The sequence below is a fragment of the Seriola aureovittata genome, chromosome 2 (genome assembly GCF_021018895.1).
Source record: "Seriola aureovittata isolate HTS-2021-v1 ecotype China chromosome 2, ASM2101889v1, whole genome shotgun sequence".
In the NCBI taxonomy this organism is placed as follows: Eukaryota; Metazoa; Chordata; class Actinopteri; order Carangiformes; family Carangidae; genus Seriola; species Seriola aureovittata.
In genome coordinates this window covers 20,256,153-20,276,673 of record NC_079365.1, presented here as the reverse complement: position 1 = coordinate 20,276,673, position 20,521 = coordinate 20,256,153, and the positions used below count along the sequence as shown (strand labels likewise).

The 20,521-nt window shown below is 41.5% G+C and overlaps 1 protein-coding gene and 1 long non-coding RNA gene across 2 annotated transcripts in view; one reads left to right on the top strand and one right to left on the bottom strand.

Moving 5' to 3' along the window:
• Window positions 1-20,521, bottom strand: part of LOC130178340 (uncharacterized) — a 36,680-nt gene that overhangs the window by 8,962 nt on the left and 7,197 nt on the right. The gene's annotated exons all lie outside the window — the stretch shown is intronic.
• On the top strand, window positions 14,385-19,752 carry sp7 (Sp7 transcription factor). Its single transcript, XM_056390391.1, has 2 exons — window positions 14,385-16,187; window positions 17,920-19,752. Exons 1-2 carry the CDS (start codon window positions 16,152-16,154, stop codon window positions 19,270-19,272), a joined length of 1,389 nt encoding a protein of 462 aa, XP_056246366.1. The 5' UTR covers window positions 14,385-16,151; the 3' UTR covers window positions 19,273-19,752.

The window sequence follows — 20,521 nt, the reverse complement described above, 5'->3', positions numbered from 1 at the left end:
TGGCTTGCTCGCATTCAACCACACTCGGCCTTTGATGAGGGCTGGATCCTCAAGCTCAATCAGTCCCACATGAGTCCAACTGAGAGGGAGAGGGAGACAGAGAGGCCAGAAAGACGGAGAGGGGGAGACAGAGGGGGTGGTAGGGATGGAGAGAGGGAACTGAGGGAGGGATGGAAGACAGGAAAAGAGACAGGAAATGGTAGATGTATAGAACAGGAGGAGTGAAGGAGGAGTGACAGCCCAGGGGAAAGAAAAGAGCAATAAAGGAGGCTAACGTCAGGATACGACTAAATGGTCCGCTCACAAAAAAAAGCCACAGAGAACTGGCTTTGGGGACTATTCCTTTTGAAAAACAAACTACTGTCCGGACTGAAATTGTTTTCTTAATACAAAAATATTTGAGTGGACGCATGAGTCACTATGAGGGAGGATTCTTAAAAAGAAAACACACAGGGATGTTTGTGACTGTGCATATATTTGCATCAACCAGAACAGCTTTACTGTGGACTGGATGTTTGCACATCTCTGTGTTTTCCTGTGTGTTAGATATTATTTGCTTGCGTGTGAGTCTGTGTTCAGCTCAACATGTTTAACTCTTTAATTTGATTGAATCTGTGTATAGAAAAACTTTTCTTCAGTCTGGTCTCTGCATATGTCCCATGTTGTGTTTAATGTCTTAGCATGCGTGTATTGATACTCACAGATACATGTGTGTGAGTGGTGGCTGAGACAGCTGTTGTTTGCTGTATTAGGCAATTACAAAACAAAAAAATCCCAACTCAAGGTCGTTAACCTTTTCCTCATAAGTGGGTGGAGTTTCCAGTTGTCCCAGAGATAGTCAATTGACATGAGGTCAGCTGTTATGATTTCATTCATAGCACTTTTAGGACTTCTTGTCCATGTTGATTTAAAAGTTAAGTTAAAGGTACTATTTGTAAGTTTTCTCTGCCGCCGAACAGGGTTTCTTGCCAGTAGCAAACGCTGAGAAGCGCTACTTCTTCAGGGCAGATTGGAGGCTACAGTGAGTTGCTGTTGTGAAGTGACGGGGCTAGCTGGTTAGCTGGTTAGCTGGTTAGCGGGCTAACTTCAGTAGAAGAAAAGATGTGATAGAGACAAGCGTTAAAATTGGTGTTGCTTTCAACCTCTAGAGAAACTTCTTGGCTCGTAAAAGGATGAAGTTTGGTGCTGACCTCGCAACATTTCCTTTAGACTGGTAAGTAAACAGCTGTTAATGCTAACAATGGCTATGTAGCAACAGCCAAACTTACAAATAGCTCCTTTAATTCTTGACCTTGAAAAATGTAGTTTGACAAAACAATGTAAAGGTCCACATTCTAGGTTTTCTCCATCAAATTAAAGAAATTAATCTCCGTGATTAACTGAGCAAACTCCATCCACTGATGAAGACAATGTGATATGAGCTGAAACTCTGAAATAAAGATGGTAAGTGGACCATGAGTTGGCTCTGTTTTGTGAAAAACCTGCCTTGCAGTGTTTTTGTATTTACTTCACGTCCTCTACTCTATGGTGTGTTTCTTTCTCTCACAAATCTGGTGATAAATTGCTGAAAGTTTTTGTCACTTTGCTTGTGTTTAATTTATTTGCAAGACTTTTTTTGTCTATTTACTTAGGTGTATTTTTTAAGCTACAGTGCATTGAGCTTTCTTGGGCCACTGTATACATGTGGGTGTAGGCTACCTGATGTATTTCAGCAAGAGAGAGATGTGCGTGTGTGTGTGGTTGTGGTCACATGCGCATATATGAGTGTGCGCCTGATCACGTGCTTGCCGTGTGGCATGGCATGACTGCTGTGGATGAATGTGGCAGTATTTAGTGGTTCTCCTGAAGCTCAGGTCTCTCTCTCTTTTCCTTTCTCCTTTGCTCTCTCTCTCTCTCAACACCACATCAGCACCAGAGGTCCACAGGATCATTACCCTATTACTCAGTCTCTGCCAGAGGCAGGATTAAACTTACTGCCCCATCTGCCTCCTTCCTCCTCCTTTCTTATATACAGACTTCTGTAGGAACCAATTAATCGCAGCAGCCATGAGGGTCGCAATTAGTAAGTGTTTAACTAAATCAAAACATGTCTCTCTCACTGCTCCACTGTTAGCTCACTGTGCTGCCAGTGGACGCAAACATTGACTTACCTAATGAAAGGCTATTAAGATGGCTGAATGAGCTTGTCTCTTGGAGAAGGACTGTGATATGAGCAATAATAAACCAACAAGGAACAAGCTCATCCCAAGTGATAAAAAGATAAGTGAAAGTACAAAACCTGTTGTATGTGATGTCCTGTGTCTGTTCAGGCAGGCAGGAGAGTAGCAGCAGAGCTGTAACTGCATCTATAGTCTAAAACTGGATGATGTTATCTGGATGATAACCTAAAGGCTGGATGTAACTCTATACTCTCCAGTTGAATCCCCTCTACCACTTGGCAGACGTATAGAACTGAGGTTGCTTTATTGGTTTCCCTAATTGGTGCCAGTTTCCATTTTCATTTCCAAAAATTACAGTGGCGTAGTAGCGTTCTGTTCTTTCTGCCCACATCCATACTGTGTCTTCATGTGTGTGTGTTTGTGTGTGTGCACGCTTATTAGAGCAAAAGACACTGAGAGAAAGAAAGAAAGAAAGAGAGAAGGACGAGAGGGTGAAAAAGAAAAACGGAGATAGAGGGAGCTGAGAGACACTCTGCTGTGCTGCATGTGTAAACGTATGCAGTAACTCTGTGATGACTGTTTGCGCTTTGTTCTGTTTATGTGTGTATAATGAGTCATCAGTGATTGGCCAAGTTGATGTGGTCAGCGATGGAGGCAGAGGGAACACTTTACAGTAAGTGCATCGATGGAAAAGAACCTCTCTGGGAGGGAAGAGGAGGGGAGAAAGGGGAGGGGAGGGGGTCTGGGCAGAGCAGAGGAGCACACCATTCCTCCAACTGTAGGAGTAAATTACACAAAAATACACAAAACTCACCACAGTTGAGCACAAAAGCCACCGTGACGGAGGAGCAGAAAAAAAAAAGAATACTTTAGATTTGGATAAACACACGTGCAGGGGCTGCAGGAAAAGTAAACAAGGCAAAGAAATTTTTGGCTGGGACGAATGCATCACTGGAGACGGTGAAGTCGAGACGGAGGAAGGTAAAACTGCATTAAACTGTGTGATATAAAATGTAATGTGTTACAGGCAGGCTGGAAAGTGTATCAGAATCCCAATGTGATTTGGTTTAGTGGAACATGCTCACTATTCAAACATTAGTTCATCACATGATTAAGTACAGAAGAGCGTAGCCCCTGAAAGACAATTGTAAATCAGATGCCTTCAGGTTTCTCTCTCTCTCTCTCTCTCACACACACACACACACACACACTCACGCACACACACACACACACTGGGAGGGGCTGAATAAGGGAGGATACACCACTGCCCCACTACTACACCCACTACGACCCATTATTCAGCAGCTCTTCCCCGTAAATGTGATAATTATATCCTTGCCCAGTTGCAGAACAGCACAAATATACAAACCAAGCTGCTTCTGTTTATTCTCCCTGTAATTCCTCCTTTATTTCCTCCAACACTTACTTAATCCATTATAAACCAACATTGTTTCACCATTAAGCAGTTTGTGCACTATTATGTATATCAAGAATAGGGGGCTATTAGGTAGTGTGAATTTAAACAAAAAAAATACTAGTTTGGATACATGTGTGTGTATCTGGGCTTCCATGCTTATCTATATATGTGTGTGTGTTAAGCACGCTCGTTTGAGTGTGTGGGTGCATGGTGCGTGCATCCATGTGTCTCTTAATGTGTGTGTGTGTGTGTGTGTGTGTGTGAGTGTGTGTGTGTGTGTGTGTTTGTGCATGTGTGCTGGCAGGCCAAAGCGCCATTGTGCAGCAGCAACCACAGAGCACCCCCCCCTCCAACCCCCCCAACTCCGCCACAACAAAGAGCAATTAAACACCGCTGCCTTGCCAGCTGAGGAGCCAACCGCCAGCCACACTTCCACAAACAGGCAGATCTGTTTAAAACCAAAGGGGAGAAGCAATAAAAGCCAACCTACCAAGAGCACCCCCCTCCAATCCCCTTCCGCTGATTCAAACCAGAAGGTGACTGGCTGGCTTCACCCTATCACTCACTATCACCATTCAGGCCGCATTACCATCAGATGTGTATGCAAAATTTAACCCGTGCAATGATGTTTTACACATGGTTAGTGCACATCAGCTGTATGCCCATGGTTAAAAATCGATGTTATGAGAAATGCAGCAACTCTCACAAAAACGTGTTGAAGCATTGTGAGGCGATCATGCTCACACTGCATGACAAAGCCTCATTCAACACTGTAGTGATCCCTGTATTACAGGGCTTTAAGATGTGAAAAATGAGCTCAGATGCACAGTGTTCTTCAGGGTTTGTTGCTGTATGTTTCCTTCAATGACAGGCTACTCCTCCACAGGATGCGTACATGGAATTGCACTGTGTTTGTTTGACCTGCCAAAGATCCTTTTAAGGATTAAAGCCTTTTCTTCACCACATTAAAACAGTGGAAATGGTAGCACATAGCATACCAGCTCATTTCATTCTCTCATTTTTTGGCGTCAGTCTTTGCCAGGCACCTACTACTGACTGTGCACACTGTCTGTGTTTTGTACTGTGCCCTGTTTGTTTTTACTTCAAATGTCACAGCGATTCTCTGGTATTGTAAAAAGTAATACTCTATTACAAGTAAAGTCCTGCATGAAAAATCCCGTACACAGACGTACATAAGTATTGTTGGCTAAATATACTCAAGGTATCAAAAAATAAAAGGTACTCAGGATGGTGCAGAACGGCTCCTATCAGTGTTATCATTATATATATTGGAATATTACTATTGCTGAATGAATGTGTAAGCAGCTTTTTACCATTGGCTGTATGAGCCACTTTATATATGGTTGGCTGGTTTCACCTATTGTAATGTATTATATTTCATAAATCTATCAAATGTTTTGTATGAAAAATCTTCAAAGTATCTGGTAACTATAGTTGCCAAAATGTAGTGTAGTTGAACTATAAGGTAAAAGTACAACTACCTTAAAATTACACTTACTGTGCGACACATGTACCACAAATGACTAAAAGTACTTACTTAGATTCCACCACTGCAATGTTGCAAATGTAGTTGTGATCACAGCTTATAATTTGAAAAAAGTTGGTTAGTTTTATAATTCTGTGTACATTTTTTCCTTCATTTTTTAATTTTGAAAGAGGAACATCATTATTTCATTACTAACATGGAGATAAACGGATCAATGAATACATGAAAACAAATACACAATAAAAACAACACTGTTGAAATGAAAAACATGTTTGAAAAGCCTGCCATTTGAAATCCATGGCTTTGATGGACAATACTGTCTCTCTTTTCGCAGACAATGTGTCCCGTCTTATTTCTCTGTGACCCCAGCAGAGGGCAGGAGTGCAGGAACCTGCCGTGAAGCAGCTGTGGATCCTGTCCTGGCCCTGGCCTAGTCCAGCCCACCCTAGCCCGGCTCGGCCTGGGTTCAGCGTGGGCCGCATCGCGGTGTCTCTGGTCAGGCAGCCTGGAGCCCTTGGGCGCTGGCAAGGGGTGCGGGCGTCCGGGAGGGGCCCCCTCAAAAGCCATCTACGAGGGGCCACACCCACACGGCCATTACGGTGGAGGCTGTTCTGGGCTTCTCCCGAGGCCGCCCGCCTGCCATTTTTAGAGCAGCAACAGAGTAGACCACATGCTGTGGCTTCAGGCAAGTGGGGGGAAGGAAGGTTTCTTCTTTATTTTCAGTCAACGTGCCATTGGGCTTTGGGAGAATTTCTACATTTGCACTCCAGTTGACTCAGTCAGTGAGGAGAAGTTGTTTATCTCTTAGATGAAACTGAAAAAAAAAAAACCATCTTGCTTCCTGATCTAAGTTTTTGACCCAACTTTTGTTCAGCAACAGGGAACCTTTCATTCAAGACAAATGAAATTCCACATCCCAGTACCTTTAATGCGTCTGTTTTACTTGTGTGGTTTGGGGTTTCTCCCAATCATAAAAGAATAGATGAAAGTATTAAACTTAGTTCCAAGATCTTGGTGAAATATGTGAAGTTTGGTTGATTCAGTCCTGCGCAGTCTCAGTGTTTTTCAGGAGTGTGTGTGGGTGAAGCGTTGGGTGGTCTAAAGGAGAGAAGACGTGAGCTTCCTCTTGCACACATATGGTGTGGCTTGGCCTTTTTGTTTTGATTTTAGGGGTTTTAGGTTATAAGTAATAAAGTCCCCTTTAGGTACGACCTGCTTATTTTACCTACCTATAATGTCATTCTATTTCTGTATTGTATGCCCTACCCAGACCTCTCACCATTTCTGTCGGTACTTACAGCCTTTTTCCAGCTGCAGCCTGCTGCACATTCAAAATCTGAACTTTTTGCATCTTGTCAAACACCAGTTTTGACAGTTTTAAACCCTGCTTTAATCCACAACTCCTGTCTTTCTAACTTTGCTTTTGCTCTTCTTGATCCTCCTCTCTCTTCGTGATCAGTATCACCAGGAAGTCCCCACATCAGTCTCCTCTCCAAAAGAGGAAACACCAGTCAAGAACACTTCACTTCTGTTCCACACAATCACTCAATACACAGGGACATCTGATACTCTTGGTCACCCGTCTAGAACATAGAGGCGAACGCACTCTTTTGACCCACTTGAAGATAATATCCCCCTCCTGCAGTGCAATATGTCTTTCATAAATAAACGATAGTTCCCGTCCTCCAAACCACATCGTTATGGCACTAAGACATCAAATGTAAAGCTTTGAACGATCCTCTGTTAGGAGTAAAAGAGCTAAGAGAGATGGAGGCTTTGTCTTGTGAGTGGTGGACCACAGAGCTGAAGTGGATCTCATGAGGGACTGAAAAATGCTATACAGAAACGATCAGGGTCATAGTTATACTACAGGCCCTCACAATGAGCAATGTGTTTGTATTTTATGAGATTCATTAAGTAAAACCTGTTTTAAAAAAAAATGTATATTATTATTTTATATAAGGTGTGAGGACTGCTGCGTAACTGTAGTAAAAAAAAAAAAGAAAAAGAAAAACGAGGTGGAAGGCTTATATAACAGAAAACACTCTACGAAACTCAGGTGGATTTAGCTCCTAAAATACAGAGAGCAGGAGGGGAGTTCATTAAATCAAGGAGAACGGAAGTTATTTTCAGGGTGAGGGGACCAGAGAAGACTGCTGGTGGCACACACACACACGACACATGGAAGAGATCACACGACGCATGGAGTTGGATTTGCCGTACGAAATAAAGTAACCCAAAAAAGAAAACCTCAATTTACTCCCTTTAAAAACCCTCCCCTCTTTTTGGCAGGGCTCCGCCAAGGAGTAATGAGCTCCCACCCAAACCTCAGCACCAGCTGCTGTCAGGGTCTGGGGGCACTGACTAAACATGTATAAACCAGCAGGGTGGGGAGAGGGGAGGGTGGTGGTCTGCCTTGTGGGGTACATTGCAGCTCAGTACCTTCTGACATGACAGTGTTCAAAGAAATCGATAAGAGTTAACAGACGAGAGGAAAAAAGCAGATAACTGATCAGTGGGATGGCAGCAAGGAAACACAAAACTGATAACTCAGATTCCTTTAAAGGCATCCAAAGACGAACACACACATACACACACTTTTTTTTTTAGCACAATAAGACAGAACTGCTTTCAAGGTGTACAGAGCAGGTCTCAAGTCAAGTCATTAGGCCTGAAACTGACAAGTTTGTATGAAATGTCGTCTAAAGGCAACAGTGTTTAGAGCGAGCGGCAACCTCAGCCGCTAAAAAAATGAAGCCAACAATCAAGTGTAAAAAACTGTAGTTCCTTAAATGGCCACTTGAAGCAAGCTCCAAAAGTAAACCAATCCCCATAGACTCCAATGTTAAAAGCAGAACATAACATGTTTACAGCCTGATACAAAAAAAATAATGTTTTGGTCTCTATGGTTAATTTCCCCAACTTCGTGATATGACTGTAATTTTATCAAGGCTTAAAGATATGCATAATTGAGGGCGTGGTCGTTTTGAATGACACGTGGGTCAGTGTATGCTTGCCACAAACCGGCACAAAACCCCTCGGCTCCACACACACCCCACCTCTTTGCTCATTTTTGGATTAGGCAGGAGTTAGGCGTAGTTAGGCACTGCCAAGATGGTGAAGGTAGCAGTCCGCTCTGAGCTTCAAAATCACAAGGTTATGTCCGTCTTTATATACAATCTATGGTTTATAGCCGAGTTTGAGAGAGAACTGTGTGCATTTTTCTAACCTCTGCACATCTGGCAAATCGCTGCATGCAGTTCACATGTTGAACTGTCAGTTTTAGAAAGTTATGACAATTGGCCTTCAGTCCTACATGAAAAAATGCAGCCCTCTCGTTCATTCGAGGAGTCATCCCAGATGTGTAGCAAAATTCCCCCGGCAAAACAACACAGGGGTTGTATGGCAAAAAAGTTGAATCAGGCTCAACTTCGGACATGACGCAAAATGACATGATCCTGAAAGGTGCTGCGTTGGCCGCTCAGATACATGCCTGCTCACATTTGCAGTGTCAATCTTGTAACATGAGCCAAGTATTTCTAGTGTTTACCTTGCAATCATCATGACAAAAGATAAAATAACTGCCCCCGATAATTTTCCAGAGTTGTAAAATCCTGTATAAAAGGATTATAAACTGCTGAGCAGGAATTTGAGAAGCCTTCAGATTCACAGATCTGTTCCTCCAACTGAAACTTCCTGGATTGAATTTAATGGCTCACCAGTGCCTGAAGTAGCATGCCCCCCACCAATCAGCCCCCTGCACTGTTTTAACCCAGGGCTGTTTTCGGTCAAAACCTCCACCCAGACACTGTTTGATGATCTGAAACTCTCATTTGAAGAATACTGAGACCTTTAAGACCTTCAAGGGAAGTCCACATCAAGTCACAATCTTTCAGATCTCAACACTGACCATAATTATAACAAAAAGCTTTGCTAATAATGACTTTAACTGAAACTGAGACCAATGATACAGAGGTCAAATAATGAAGTTTTGTAGCTGGGATTTTTCTGGAATTTTATCAAGTCCAATCAAGCTAAGTCGGAAGTCAAGAGCAAGTAGAGCCTGAAGTTGTTCAAGTGTCAAGTATACAGCACTGCCACAAGATTATATATTCTTCAACCAAGATACTGTCATCAACAAACATTATATTTTTTAAATACAAATTTCAAGATCAAATCAGTTTAATAAAAAGCCTATAGTTCATAGTTCATCCATAAATGCTTTTTATAAGTTGCAGAAGAGATTGCTTTAGATATTAATCACCCACATATTCAACCCTGCCACACTGCATGTATGTTGCCTCAACCTGCCAGTGTCCAGTCCAAAAGCAGAGTGCTCCTCCAAGTCCCTCTCATTTCACAAAGTATGTATAAAGAGATATTGAAACAGACTGTCATTGCTGTCATTGCGCCATCCTGAGCAATTGCATGCATGACGCCCGTTGGGGTCATTAGGTGGCCACAGGTCTCCTCGACAGACAGGGAGATTACAGGCCAGATGTCGGCTTGTATACAGCAAGAAGGCGGTGGACTGGAATTTGTTTGGGAGTAGACGGACTTCTGTGTTTCTGGAGCTGATACTTGCATGTAATACTCTGTATGACAAACAGCATATTCAGCATGTTACACAACATTTGCAATTCCAGAGTGGGATAATAACTCTGTCATTCTTCGAAAAGTAAAAATTTTTCATAGAGGAAAACAATTAATGTCTCCCCAGTGCCATGTGGGATTATTTCTGACATGTGTGGTCACTGAGACATCACAGTGAGACGGGAACAAACTAGACTTTGCTGGGGGTGGGGACGTCAGACTAAAATTATGTTGCTCTTCTGGAAACAAGATTCGAAGTCATAACAGGCGGGAAACTTTCTTTGCTTCATTTCTATTTGCATTAGCTCAAAAGTTCATGTGCAAAAAAAAAAAAAATCTTATAGGGAAAGGATTACTTTCTCCTCATTGCTTGCTATATGTGATCACCACCATGTCTGGTGACTGAACATGTTCTGTCCACTGGTTGAAATGCAGCCTGTTGGTGGTTGAATTACTCAAAACCACCAACATGCCCCAAAGTAGAGACAGACCACTCGAGCCGGGCAGGTCATTTTATTAAAAGCATGTTGTTGCTTTTCATGTCTGACATCAGGCTAACATCTGATGCCATAATCAGCAGCATCAGCAGCACTACAAATGGACATGATATTCACTGGTACGTTGTATAACCCACCACCCTGTCCGTCTCTCTCTCTCTCTCCCAGTCTCTCTGTCTATACGTCTCCCTCTTTCTCTCTTCTCCCCCACTTCTCTCGCTCTCTCATTTTCCGTTGACAAGCTCTCTGAATCTTTGACCACACAGCCTGGAAAAATAGCACGGAGTCATGCTGCAAGGCAAGTCTATCCCTGACCCTGATTCCCTCTCACCACATTTCCATCAGCAGCGAAGTAAAACACATCTAATCATTTCAATTTTCCCCCTCCGTCGCAGTATTATTAACATTGTTAATTTTCTGAGGGTTGCAGCCCAGAGGGGAATGTCAAGGGAAATGCATTATGGCGAGATATTCCATTGATCCACCATTATACACACTTACTTGGTTGCTGTAATGGCCTAATGATACCAAGAGGCCAATTTAAAACAAATGTAGAAAACAGAAGGCTATTCACCCCCAAAAGAAAGATGCATTAAAAAGCATGTGATGTCAATGTATAGACGGAGCCTCACAGCAAAAGAATCCCAATGCTTTGTTTCATGCTTGTTTGTACTGCTGCTGTGCTTTTGTGTTACCACCAAGATGAATTATCTGGCAAGACTTTCACTACTATTTCAAGAAAGATGCCTGCTGGATGAACTTGCTAGTACTTAAGTGTACACAATGAAGCTGCAGGCATACAGTACTCCCAGTACTCTGCTGAGATTTTAATTTTCTTCATAGGTAAAAAAAAAAGAAAGAAAAAAAAGGAGAAGTGCAGCATATAAGTTGTAGTTTTATTTTATTTTACTATGCCTACTGAGATACTTATGACCTCCGTTAAGGATGTTACTGTATGTTTTCACCCATGTGTGTTTATTTGTCAGCAGGATTATGCAAAAAGTAGCAATTTGTACTGAAGTTGGTTGAGGGATATTGCATGCGCCATTTCTCTGAAGTCTGGTGTACGCTGTTTACCATTGGCATTGGTGAAGGGCTGACTCTAGTTGGAAATGAAGACATCATGAGTTTGAAAGATTGACGACAGTGTTCAAAGTAGTAGTAGTAGAAGTAGTTATAGATCTGAAACTGCAAAATCAGAAACAAAGTCATGTGAGATTACATTAATTTACTCTATTGAATGTGAGCTGCACAAAGTTTCCGAGTTTCTCACCTAACATGATTGTCCTTTGCAAAGGATGCGATTTCAACTGCTTTTACACCTCTTCACTAAAACCTTCAATAAAATAGTCCAGTATAATATAGTGCATCAATAATACAAGTATGTTTCTTAGTATAAAGATTATTAACAGGTCTTTCTATAAAACCTTTTTTTCTTAATTTAACAAAATAAACCAAACTTCCACATGAATTAGTGTTTAATGCTCGCGTAATATAAAACATGACCTTTGCTGAAGTAAAATATTGTCTAAAATTCCGATTATATTTTGAATCTGCCAAAGCATTTTTATCTATATGGTGCAGGTGAACTGTAATCTGAAAATATCTGATTAAAAAATAAGAAACATGACATGAAAATTTGACAAAACATGCAACGCCAGCTTTCTGTTTTTAACGGTTTTCAGTACTTGCTATGGAAACACTGTGTGACTCCTTGAGTGTGTGATTCAATATGGGATTAGTTTCTTTTGACTTTTCATGCTTCATCATCTCTGCCCTCTGATTCCTACACTTCAAACACTTGAGCCATGTTGGCACACACGACAGTAAAGATTGTTGTGCCATTTTAACTCTCAGCACCTTCCTCCTCGGCCGTCCAGTTCTAGTAGTGACAACAACACAATGTGAACCATGTGGCATCACGGAGTAGACTCTATCTCTGCTAAGAAGACTTGGTTGTAAGCAAACAAACTGCGCACTCACTGCCATCACTTCAATCAACTCGTCACTGGGAGCGGTTTCATTTTCTATGGAGCAGAGCAACCAGAGGAAGTTTCGCCAAAGTGAAACGGCTCGACTACAACGTTTGCACGGAAAAGTTGACCACTGGTGAGCATAATGGAGACAGTCTATGTTGGAGACAGTATTATTGCTTCCTGTTTCTTTCACCAAAGCGAAATATTTTCAGAAAAAAAAAAAAAAAAAGGAGAAAAATTTTGCCAGCAACAATCAAAATGCACTAGGCTCTGGAATACGTTCCAATTTCTTTTATAAAAAATACAGGAATGAACATTTGTGAATACACAGAGTTAGAACTGTGTCTGTTCTTGATGGTTGTGAAATATTGTGACAGGTTAGTTCATGGTATATCTGGTAATTAGTATATAGACTGCAAGTACAAAAAGGACTACAACAAAGTCAGTGAGAGTAATGGAGTCAATTAAATGTAATCACCTTGAATATGCACACCTACAGTACACTATATGCCTGTATACAATTTTGGCAATAAAGAACTTTTGCTTTGCGTATACCAAAAGCTGAAACAGTCACGCTTTTTAATCCAGACTTTTTGATGAAGTAATGTCAGGTAAGTGTAAAACACGTTCAAACAGTATTGAAGATCTCGTACGAAAAAAGAAGAGGCTCCTCAGAAACAAAAAGGATTTAAATTATTACGTCTTAAAAATGTGACTAAAATGTGACCATTTCAATCATAGGACAGAGTTGTGTTGACAAGGGTCCAATGACAGATTTTTTCAAATATATTGTCACAATTGGACATGTTTTTGTTTTTGTTTTTTTTTCAAGGCATTTTCCCCTATGATAAGGAAAATCTGAGTAAAACAAGTTAAGTTCAGTCTTATCCATTTAGGCCTTTCATTAACTATCACACACTAACACACTATATCAAGTCAAAACCAAACGACTGCCACATCTGGTTAATTGCCAGTGCTGACAACCTTCGGAAAGCTCAGGTCTTTACCCAGAATTCTCGGAGTGCGGCTGCCTGCACAGTGAGAAAAACATACAACAATCTTATATGAGTCATATGTGTGTCATCAGTTGCCTTGTTGAAGCATTATCATCATAGAAATTACCATGAAGTTGAAACAAATACATATATATTTTTTGTTAATGTAGCAATCACGAACTTGGGGTAAGGCGCTAGCAACGCTACAGAAACCTGCAGCTACTAATACAAGTGATAGCTGTCATATGGACAATAACTATCTATATGAAACGTATAATCAGCCCTGGGCAACATAATCGTGCCCACCCAACGCCCCGAGGTTCATCAAGCCTGCAGTGCCTACTGTACGTACCCAAAGATCTAAACCACACAGGGCAGAAAATAGTAAATACAGCAGAGAAAGCTTTTTGAAGAGGCTGTTAAGAGCTTAACGCATTCTCTAATTATAGATCTCACTTGCTCTCTTTCGAAGAGAACTGTAAATGGGCACACGCCAAAGTTTTAGATTACTACAAGTCTTATAAAAATGAGGAAAAGCAGCCCATTGCGGCCCACATCTCAGCAGTATAGGAGCTTTTTTACCTCCCCTCTCATTTCACTTAAATGTAAAACATATAAAGCATTAATGAACACTAAGAAGAAAAGGAACACTTCACTTAAAGACTTACATCAGTGACACAATATGTGTCCAATGAGAGGGGAAGGAAATGCCTCAGAAAGTGTGAAAAGATTGCCACGTATAACACATGTATCCGTGAGGATCCTGGCACGATACCGTACGCCCACAGGAGGCATTACTGATTACATTTCTTATGGATTTCAATGGATAGATACAAAGCAGGTGTTGTCATTGTTTGCCTTCTGTGACACTTTGCCCTCAGTTTGAAGTGAGGTTTATATGACTGCGAGTACAGTCCTGTTGGAAGTGTGTGACAGTGTAAACTATTGCATGTAGCAGCCTTTGTTCTTCTACTCACACCCCTTCTGGGATAAGAAAATAAAGCAATGAAGGTCAGTTGGAGAACAGACTGCCAAATATAGCCGCTGTGTTCATGTGAGGGCCAGACTCTCCAGAACGACAAGCCCTGCTCCAACCATGCCCTGTAATTGAGGAGAAAATAAGGACAGAAATTATATGTTTATTTTTGACAACAATTTTAATCTTCTGTGCTCTCCTTCAGAAAACGAGACGCCCACAAAAGGCGCTGAGAATCCGTCTTACTCGAGACTGAAAGTTGAGTTTTTGAATTTTTCAACCAATAAATGAAATCAATAAAACGTACACGGCCGCTGAAACCTGAATGACAGTTTCAATTTCAGTCTTTTTTTTTTTTCCTCTTTCTATTGAGATTCATGTTCAGCCCATGTGCATCACACAGTTTGAGAAGAGCATTTAAAATTACTTTAAACTCAGGAAATAGCAGCACAGTTTGCTCATTAAATGCAAATTCAGCTTTCCAAACACCACAATTAGGATATATTAATGTTTTTAAATAATACTTCTCCTTGAATAAAAATGATTAAGAAGTTGCTTTTTCACTTTACACTTGTATTGTGACACTGGTGTTCGAACATATGTGGAGAAACCTGCTTAAAATGAATGAGCATGACCATATTTTTAATGTAACTGTACACAATACTTGCTTATTTCCACTATGATGCGTATGAATATTTATATATGTAAATTTATGCAATAAAAAAGTTCATCCACTAAAGAAGAGTATGCTTGGATGGATTTGTCACAGTTATGTTTCTACATAAAATTAAAAGTTGAATAATTCTCCGGAGTGTTACTGTTTATAATGGATTAATGTAGAGTTATGATTTTTGTCATGATTTTAAAATGGTTTACACAAAGTTTAACAGACAAAGAGACCACTGCTATAAGTTCACATGCAAGCAAGTTTTTGGATGACACATACTTTTAAATTGGTAAGTCAGCAAAATACATATTTTCATATTTTCCTCTGAAAATATAAATACTAGACTCGAACATTAATAATGACAGAGAGATATTTGGACGATTTTGAAATACCACGTTGCAACCGTCTTTGGCAGGATTGGGTTTTGTTTTTTGGTTTTTTTTTCTTTTTGCACTTTTAAACTTTCTGTTGCAGCTCTCATCCATCATTTCGTCCTCTTTCTTGAGGAAACAATCCTGCGAGTCTCTTCCCCTCGTCAATTCGCGGTATGAGTTCATTTTATTTGATGCGATAATCTCTTCTTTATTTTATTTAATGACTTGATCCTTTTCTTCTTCGCTCGTCTCTGTACTTCAGTCTCTTTAACCATCACAGTTAATGTCTAAAAAGGCAGTTAACTGCATTTAAGAATATTGGAAACAGAGAGAGAGGGTTGAAACCAGAATAATAAAATCTCGGATGGAAACCACAGACTCGGTCAGCTTCATTTTTTTGATTTATGTGGCATAGGCCGAGGCTACATGTTCTTTTGTTATTTTTCCTCTCTCAGAGGAGGCCGGGAAAGAGTTTTATAGTCCGCTTTTTTATATACAGTTCTCCTACGGTAATGTGTCTAATACCATGAATACAATTTAGTGTCTCTAAGTCTGTTATCTTAATGGAGAAATCCGGCTGGAGATTTTTTTTCTGTGAGATGATGTTAAGAGTAATCTCTTGCCTCAGACTCCACTGGACTAATCCCAGTGGAAAAAATAATGCCAGTGAAATTGAAATAATGTCCACATGGTGATTGATGAGTAACCCATTCATGCGTTTATCTTGAAAAATGATTCGACACTCTCCGTTTGGGGAGGTGGGATGTCCTCTTTTCATCCACCAATCTCCGTCCGCTTTCCTCCATCTCTGGGTTTTTATTGCTTCTTAGCGAGTCTTCAAAGAGCCCGGAGCCTGTAATTAGGGGGCGGGCTCCCTGCGCCTCAAAACACTTCCCCGCGTTACTGCCCGACTTCTCCCAAAGTGTCCCGGGACTCAGAGCTGCGCTTCTCCCACTCCCCTCAGCTTCCTTAGGATTTTGTTTCTCAGGGATGGCCGCATCTATTCTGGAGGTAGGGAATGTAATTGTAAGTAGATTTGTTTTTTCTTCTTCTTCATACTAAACCCAACTTTTATGATGTGAATATTGTAGAAATTGAAGCTAGAACTTATTATAAAGTCATGTAGTTGTATGTTGATGTGAGGAAACTGGAGTTTACTTTGAAGGTATCTGGCGTATGACAGATGATATATGAGTGACTGTAAATCTGTGTCTTAACTAGATAATGAAAATTATCATTTACATTAATGAAGAAAGAATTTAGGTTTTCATTGCAAGTGATTTAAGGCAGTTTAAGGTTGAGCTGCTGACAGAGCTGTTCAGTACCATGAAACTTTACTGCTCACATTTTACCCTCTGCCTCTAAGCCTAAGATTTACATTTCCTCTATGCAATATTCATTCTATACCCGAGAGCGATCATACAATTATAAAGATGATTTAACAAAACGTTATCTCACATGGCCACAAGAAGCTTTACAGTTACCAGCGGTGGATGGAAATGAAGAAGACAGCAGGGACTGTAGGAGAAGTGAAATACTTTAAAGTCAGTGATGAAACTGTATCAAACTCAAAACAGAGCAAAATCAATAGGATGCAGAGGGGCTGACCCCGGGGCTTGTTGTAAGAGAGGGAGATAAACACTAACCCCTTTCAAATGGGAAGTTTGCCTGCATGGAAAGACCAAAGTTTATTTGTAAAAGAGATTTCCATTCACACTCGTTCAAAGTAATAGGCTACAACTAATAAGAGATATAGTGCACCTAAACACAGAAAAAGTTTGATTTAAAGCATATTTATTCATCAATAGCTTAAGAACGTGATTTCAGATGAGTGATACCACAACAATTGAGAACAAAGACAGTATGAACTCACTATTACATATTATAGAAGCACAGAAACTTAAGAATGTAACTATTAGTTATATCCACACGTGCAGTGAGCAGTAACAGTAGAAAGACAGACACAACGCCTCTGATATGTTGTGCTAGGGCGTTAGTTACCTGCAACATGGAGAAGGGAAATACTAAAGTGAGAACTACTAAAACAAAAAAAGAAACAAATAAATAAATAAATTTTGTGAAGATTCTTGTATGGTGCGTTTCAGTCAGATATACCCAAGAATTCACTTCACTGGTGGAAACTGTTTTGTTTCCTAAAAGGGGCTCATGAAGACTCTGAATGTTTACAGGAAACACCACGGCACAGACAATAGTTACATCTTAATCTGTAAGAATATGAACAGGACAATGGTGAGACCGTTGTGACAAAGTGTACCATGACACACCTTCAGTGGCATCGTAACCACAAAAAAAAAAAAAAACAACAAAAAAACATGTTTGACTAGATGCTTGTGTCTGCTATAAGTGAGGCACAGTTACAGTTAACAATGTAGTGCTTAGATACATGCGTACAGAACGTACATTTTTCTATGTTGCTGACTGTGGAGACAGGTGGAAAAACTTGGAAATAAACAAGAATGCAAATTTAAGAATAGCTTGTAGACAGTGGTTAAAGTTAAACAAAAGAGTGAGGGAATTCCGCCTTTGCTGAGCAGAGCAGATCTTTCACAGGCATAAACATTCACTGCTTAAAATTGCCCTGACCACTTTGAAAATGGAGAGAGCAGGAAAAGCCAGCGGTGGCAGTCAGACATAAGTTTTTTATTAGAGTTGACACTGACAGAAGCAGCAGCAGCAACCAGCAGCCATTTCCTGCAGACAGACAGTCTCATTTTCTCCCATGTCTCCTCCTCCCCAGGAAGACGCACGCTATGGCTCCAGTCCTCTGGCTATGTTAACTGCTACCTGTAACAAGTTTGGCAGCACCAGCCCCGTCAGGGATTCGGCTACACCCGGTAAGACCGGCAGCACCACTCCAGTAAAGAAGCCCTACACCATGACCTCTGACCTTCAGACAGCTAAGAACGGACGGACCGCAGACGGCAGTGGCCTGGCGGACTCCTACACTGGCTCCTTCACCACAGCTGCAGGAGGAGGAGGAGGTGGCGGGCTGCTTACTCCAACTGGAAGCCCCCCTCCTTCAGCCGGAGGCTACACTACAGAATATAATCCTTTCTCCCACTCCTTCCAGACCTCTGTCTCCCAGGACCCGTCTCTTTTAGTGTCCAAGGCCCACGCTACGGCCGATTGCCTCACCAGTGTCTATACCTCACTGGACATGACACACCCTTATGGCTCCTGGTATAAAGCCGGTATCCACCCTGGCATTACTGCTGCCCCGGCTAATGCCACATCCTCCTGGTGGGACGTCCACCCCAACTCCAACTGGCTGTCAGCAACGCAGCCCCAGGCAGACGGAGGCCTCCAGGCCTCCCTGCAGCCTGTAGCACCACAGGCCTCCCTGAGCCCACAACTGCCCAGTTACAGCACCGACTTTACACCCCTCAACCCAGCACCTTACCCCTCTGTGGGACTGGGCTCCTCCTCACACCTCCTCCAGCCTTCCCAGCATATGCTGCCCCAGGACATGTACAAGCCCAAGCCCGTGCCAAGTGCAGGGCTGATTGAGAGTCCCATGGGCCTAAAGCCTGCTAGGGGATCAGGGGGCTACAGCGGAGGGGCAGCACCCACTAGATCCTCATGTGACTGCCCCAACTGCCAGGAGCTGGAGAGGCTGGGAGCCTCTGCTGCATCCCTGAGGAAGAAGCCAGTCCACAGCTGCCACATCCCAGGCTGTGGGAAGGTCTACGGCAAGGCCTCCCACCTCAAAGCCCACCTGCGCTGGCACACCGGTGAGCGGCCCTTTGTTTGCAACTGGCTGTTCTGCGGGAAGCGTTTCACCCGCTCGGACGAACTGGAGAGGCACGTGCGCACCCACACACGGGAGAAGAAGTTCACCTGTCTACTGTGCAACAAGCGTTTCACACGTAGCGACCACCTCTCAAAGCACCAGAAGACCCATGCGGATTCTGCAATGCAGGGGAAAGCTGTAGCTGTGGAGGGAGACACAGATCCTCGGAGTGAAGAGGCCGCAGAGCTCAACACCAGCGCTGTAGCCACCAATCCTGTCGCTGACCAAATCACCAACGGAGATGAGAAGACTGGCACACCTAATGGAGTGGAGAACAGCAGTGGACTGTTGGAGATCTGACTTCATTAAATCTTTCACTTAGTACTATTTGAGACGTGGTGGGTTCGTTTTTATGGTGAAAAATCCATCTTTTAAATAAAAAGAAAGACAGTATTTTGTTTCAAGACATACAAAGGACACCAGATCGAGTTAAAAAAGACTTGATATGATAAATGACTGAGCATGTTGCAGGTAGCAATCACTTCATTTTTCTCTGGACCACACACAAACACACACACACACACAGAGAAAGACACACACAACATGAGCAACCTTGCAAACATATACCAATGCACACCAATGTATGCAGGCACACAGAACGCACATGAGCAACCAAACCAGGAAGTACATGAACACAGATATAACATGCGTGTCCCATGTGCACATATACATGCACACAGATAACTATGAGCAAATGTGCAAGCATATATATAATGCATAGGCACACACACAAAACTATCTCTGCACACACATACGCACACACACACACACACACACACACACACACACACACACACACACACACACACACACACACCACACACACACACACAAACACAAACATGTAAACAGGCTCGTGCACACATTTTGAAGCCTCCACACATTTTCTGCCTTTCAAATGAGACAAACCACTGGGGAAATTTAATCTGCAAAAGCAGAAGGAAAAGAGCTCTGAAGCCACAAAAGGAAAGTAGTTTTAGGACGAGACTTATGGTTGGGATGATGGAGTTGATGGAGCATTGCATGCCTCGAGAAAAATCTGATTTACAGCTGTACTTTGATACTTATTCATTATTCTTGAAACAATCAAAGGATGGCCTTATTTACTGCTTCTTGTTGCCAAAGACATTTTGATGTAAAAGGTTTTGCATTTCACTTTTGTTTGCTGTTTGCTTCTTACTATGTCTAATTTAATTTCATATTTACATAAATAATCTAATTTATGTCTTAAATTATACACATGGAAGATTATCTTGCACCCTGCAGGAAATATAATGCCTGAAAAAAAAAAAACGCAAGATGGTTGAAACTGGCCAAAAAGAAATTAAAATGCATTAAATTAATACTTTTTTTCTTATTTATTAGTTAAAACGTGGAGGTTGGGGCTATGTTTTTAAAGATTTATTTATAGATCTTGAAGTTAGATGTGCGTGTAAACTATTTCTATATAATCTTTTAATTGTGAAGTCTTCCACACCTAGCAAAGTAATGATTAATAAGGGCTTCTCCTTGTTTGTACATACTATATATTTACAACAATATATAGATA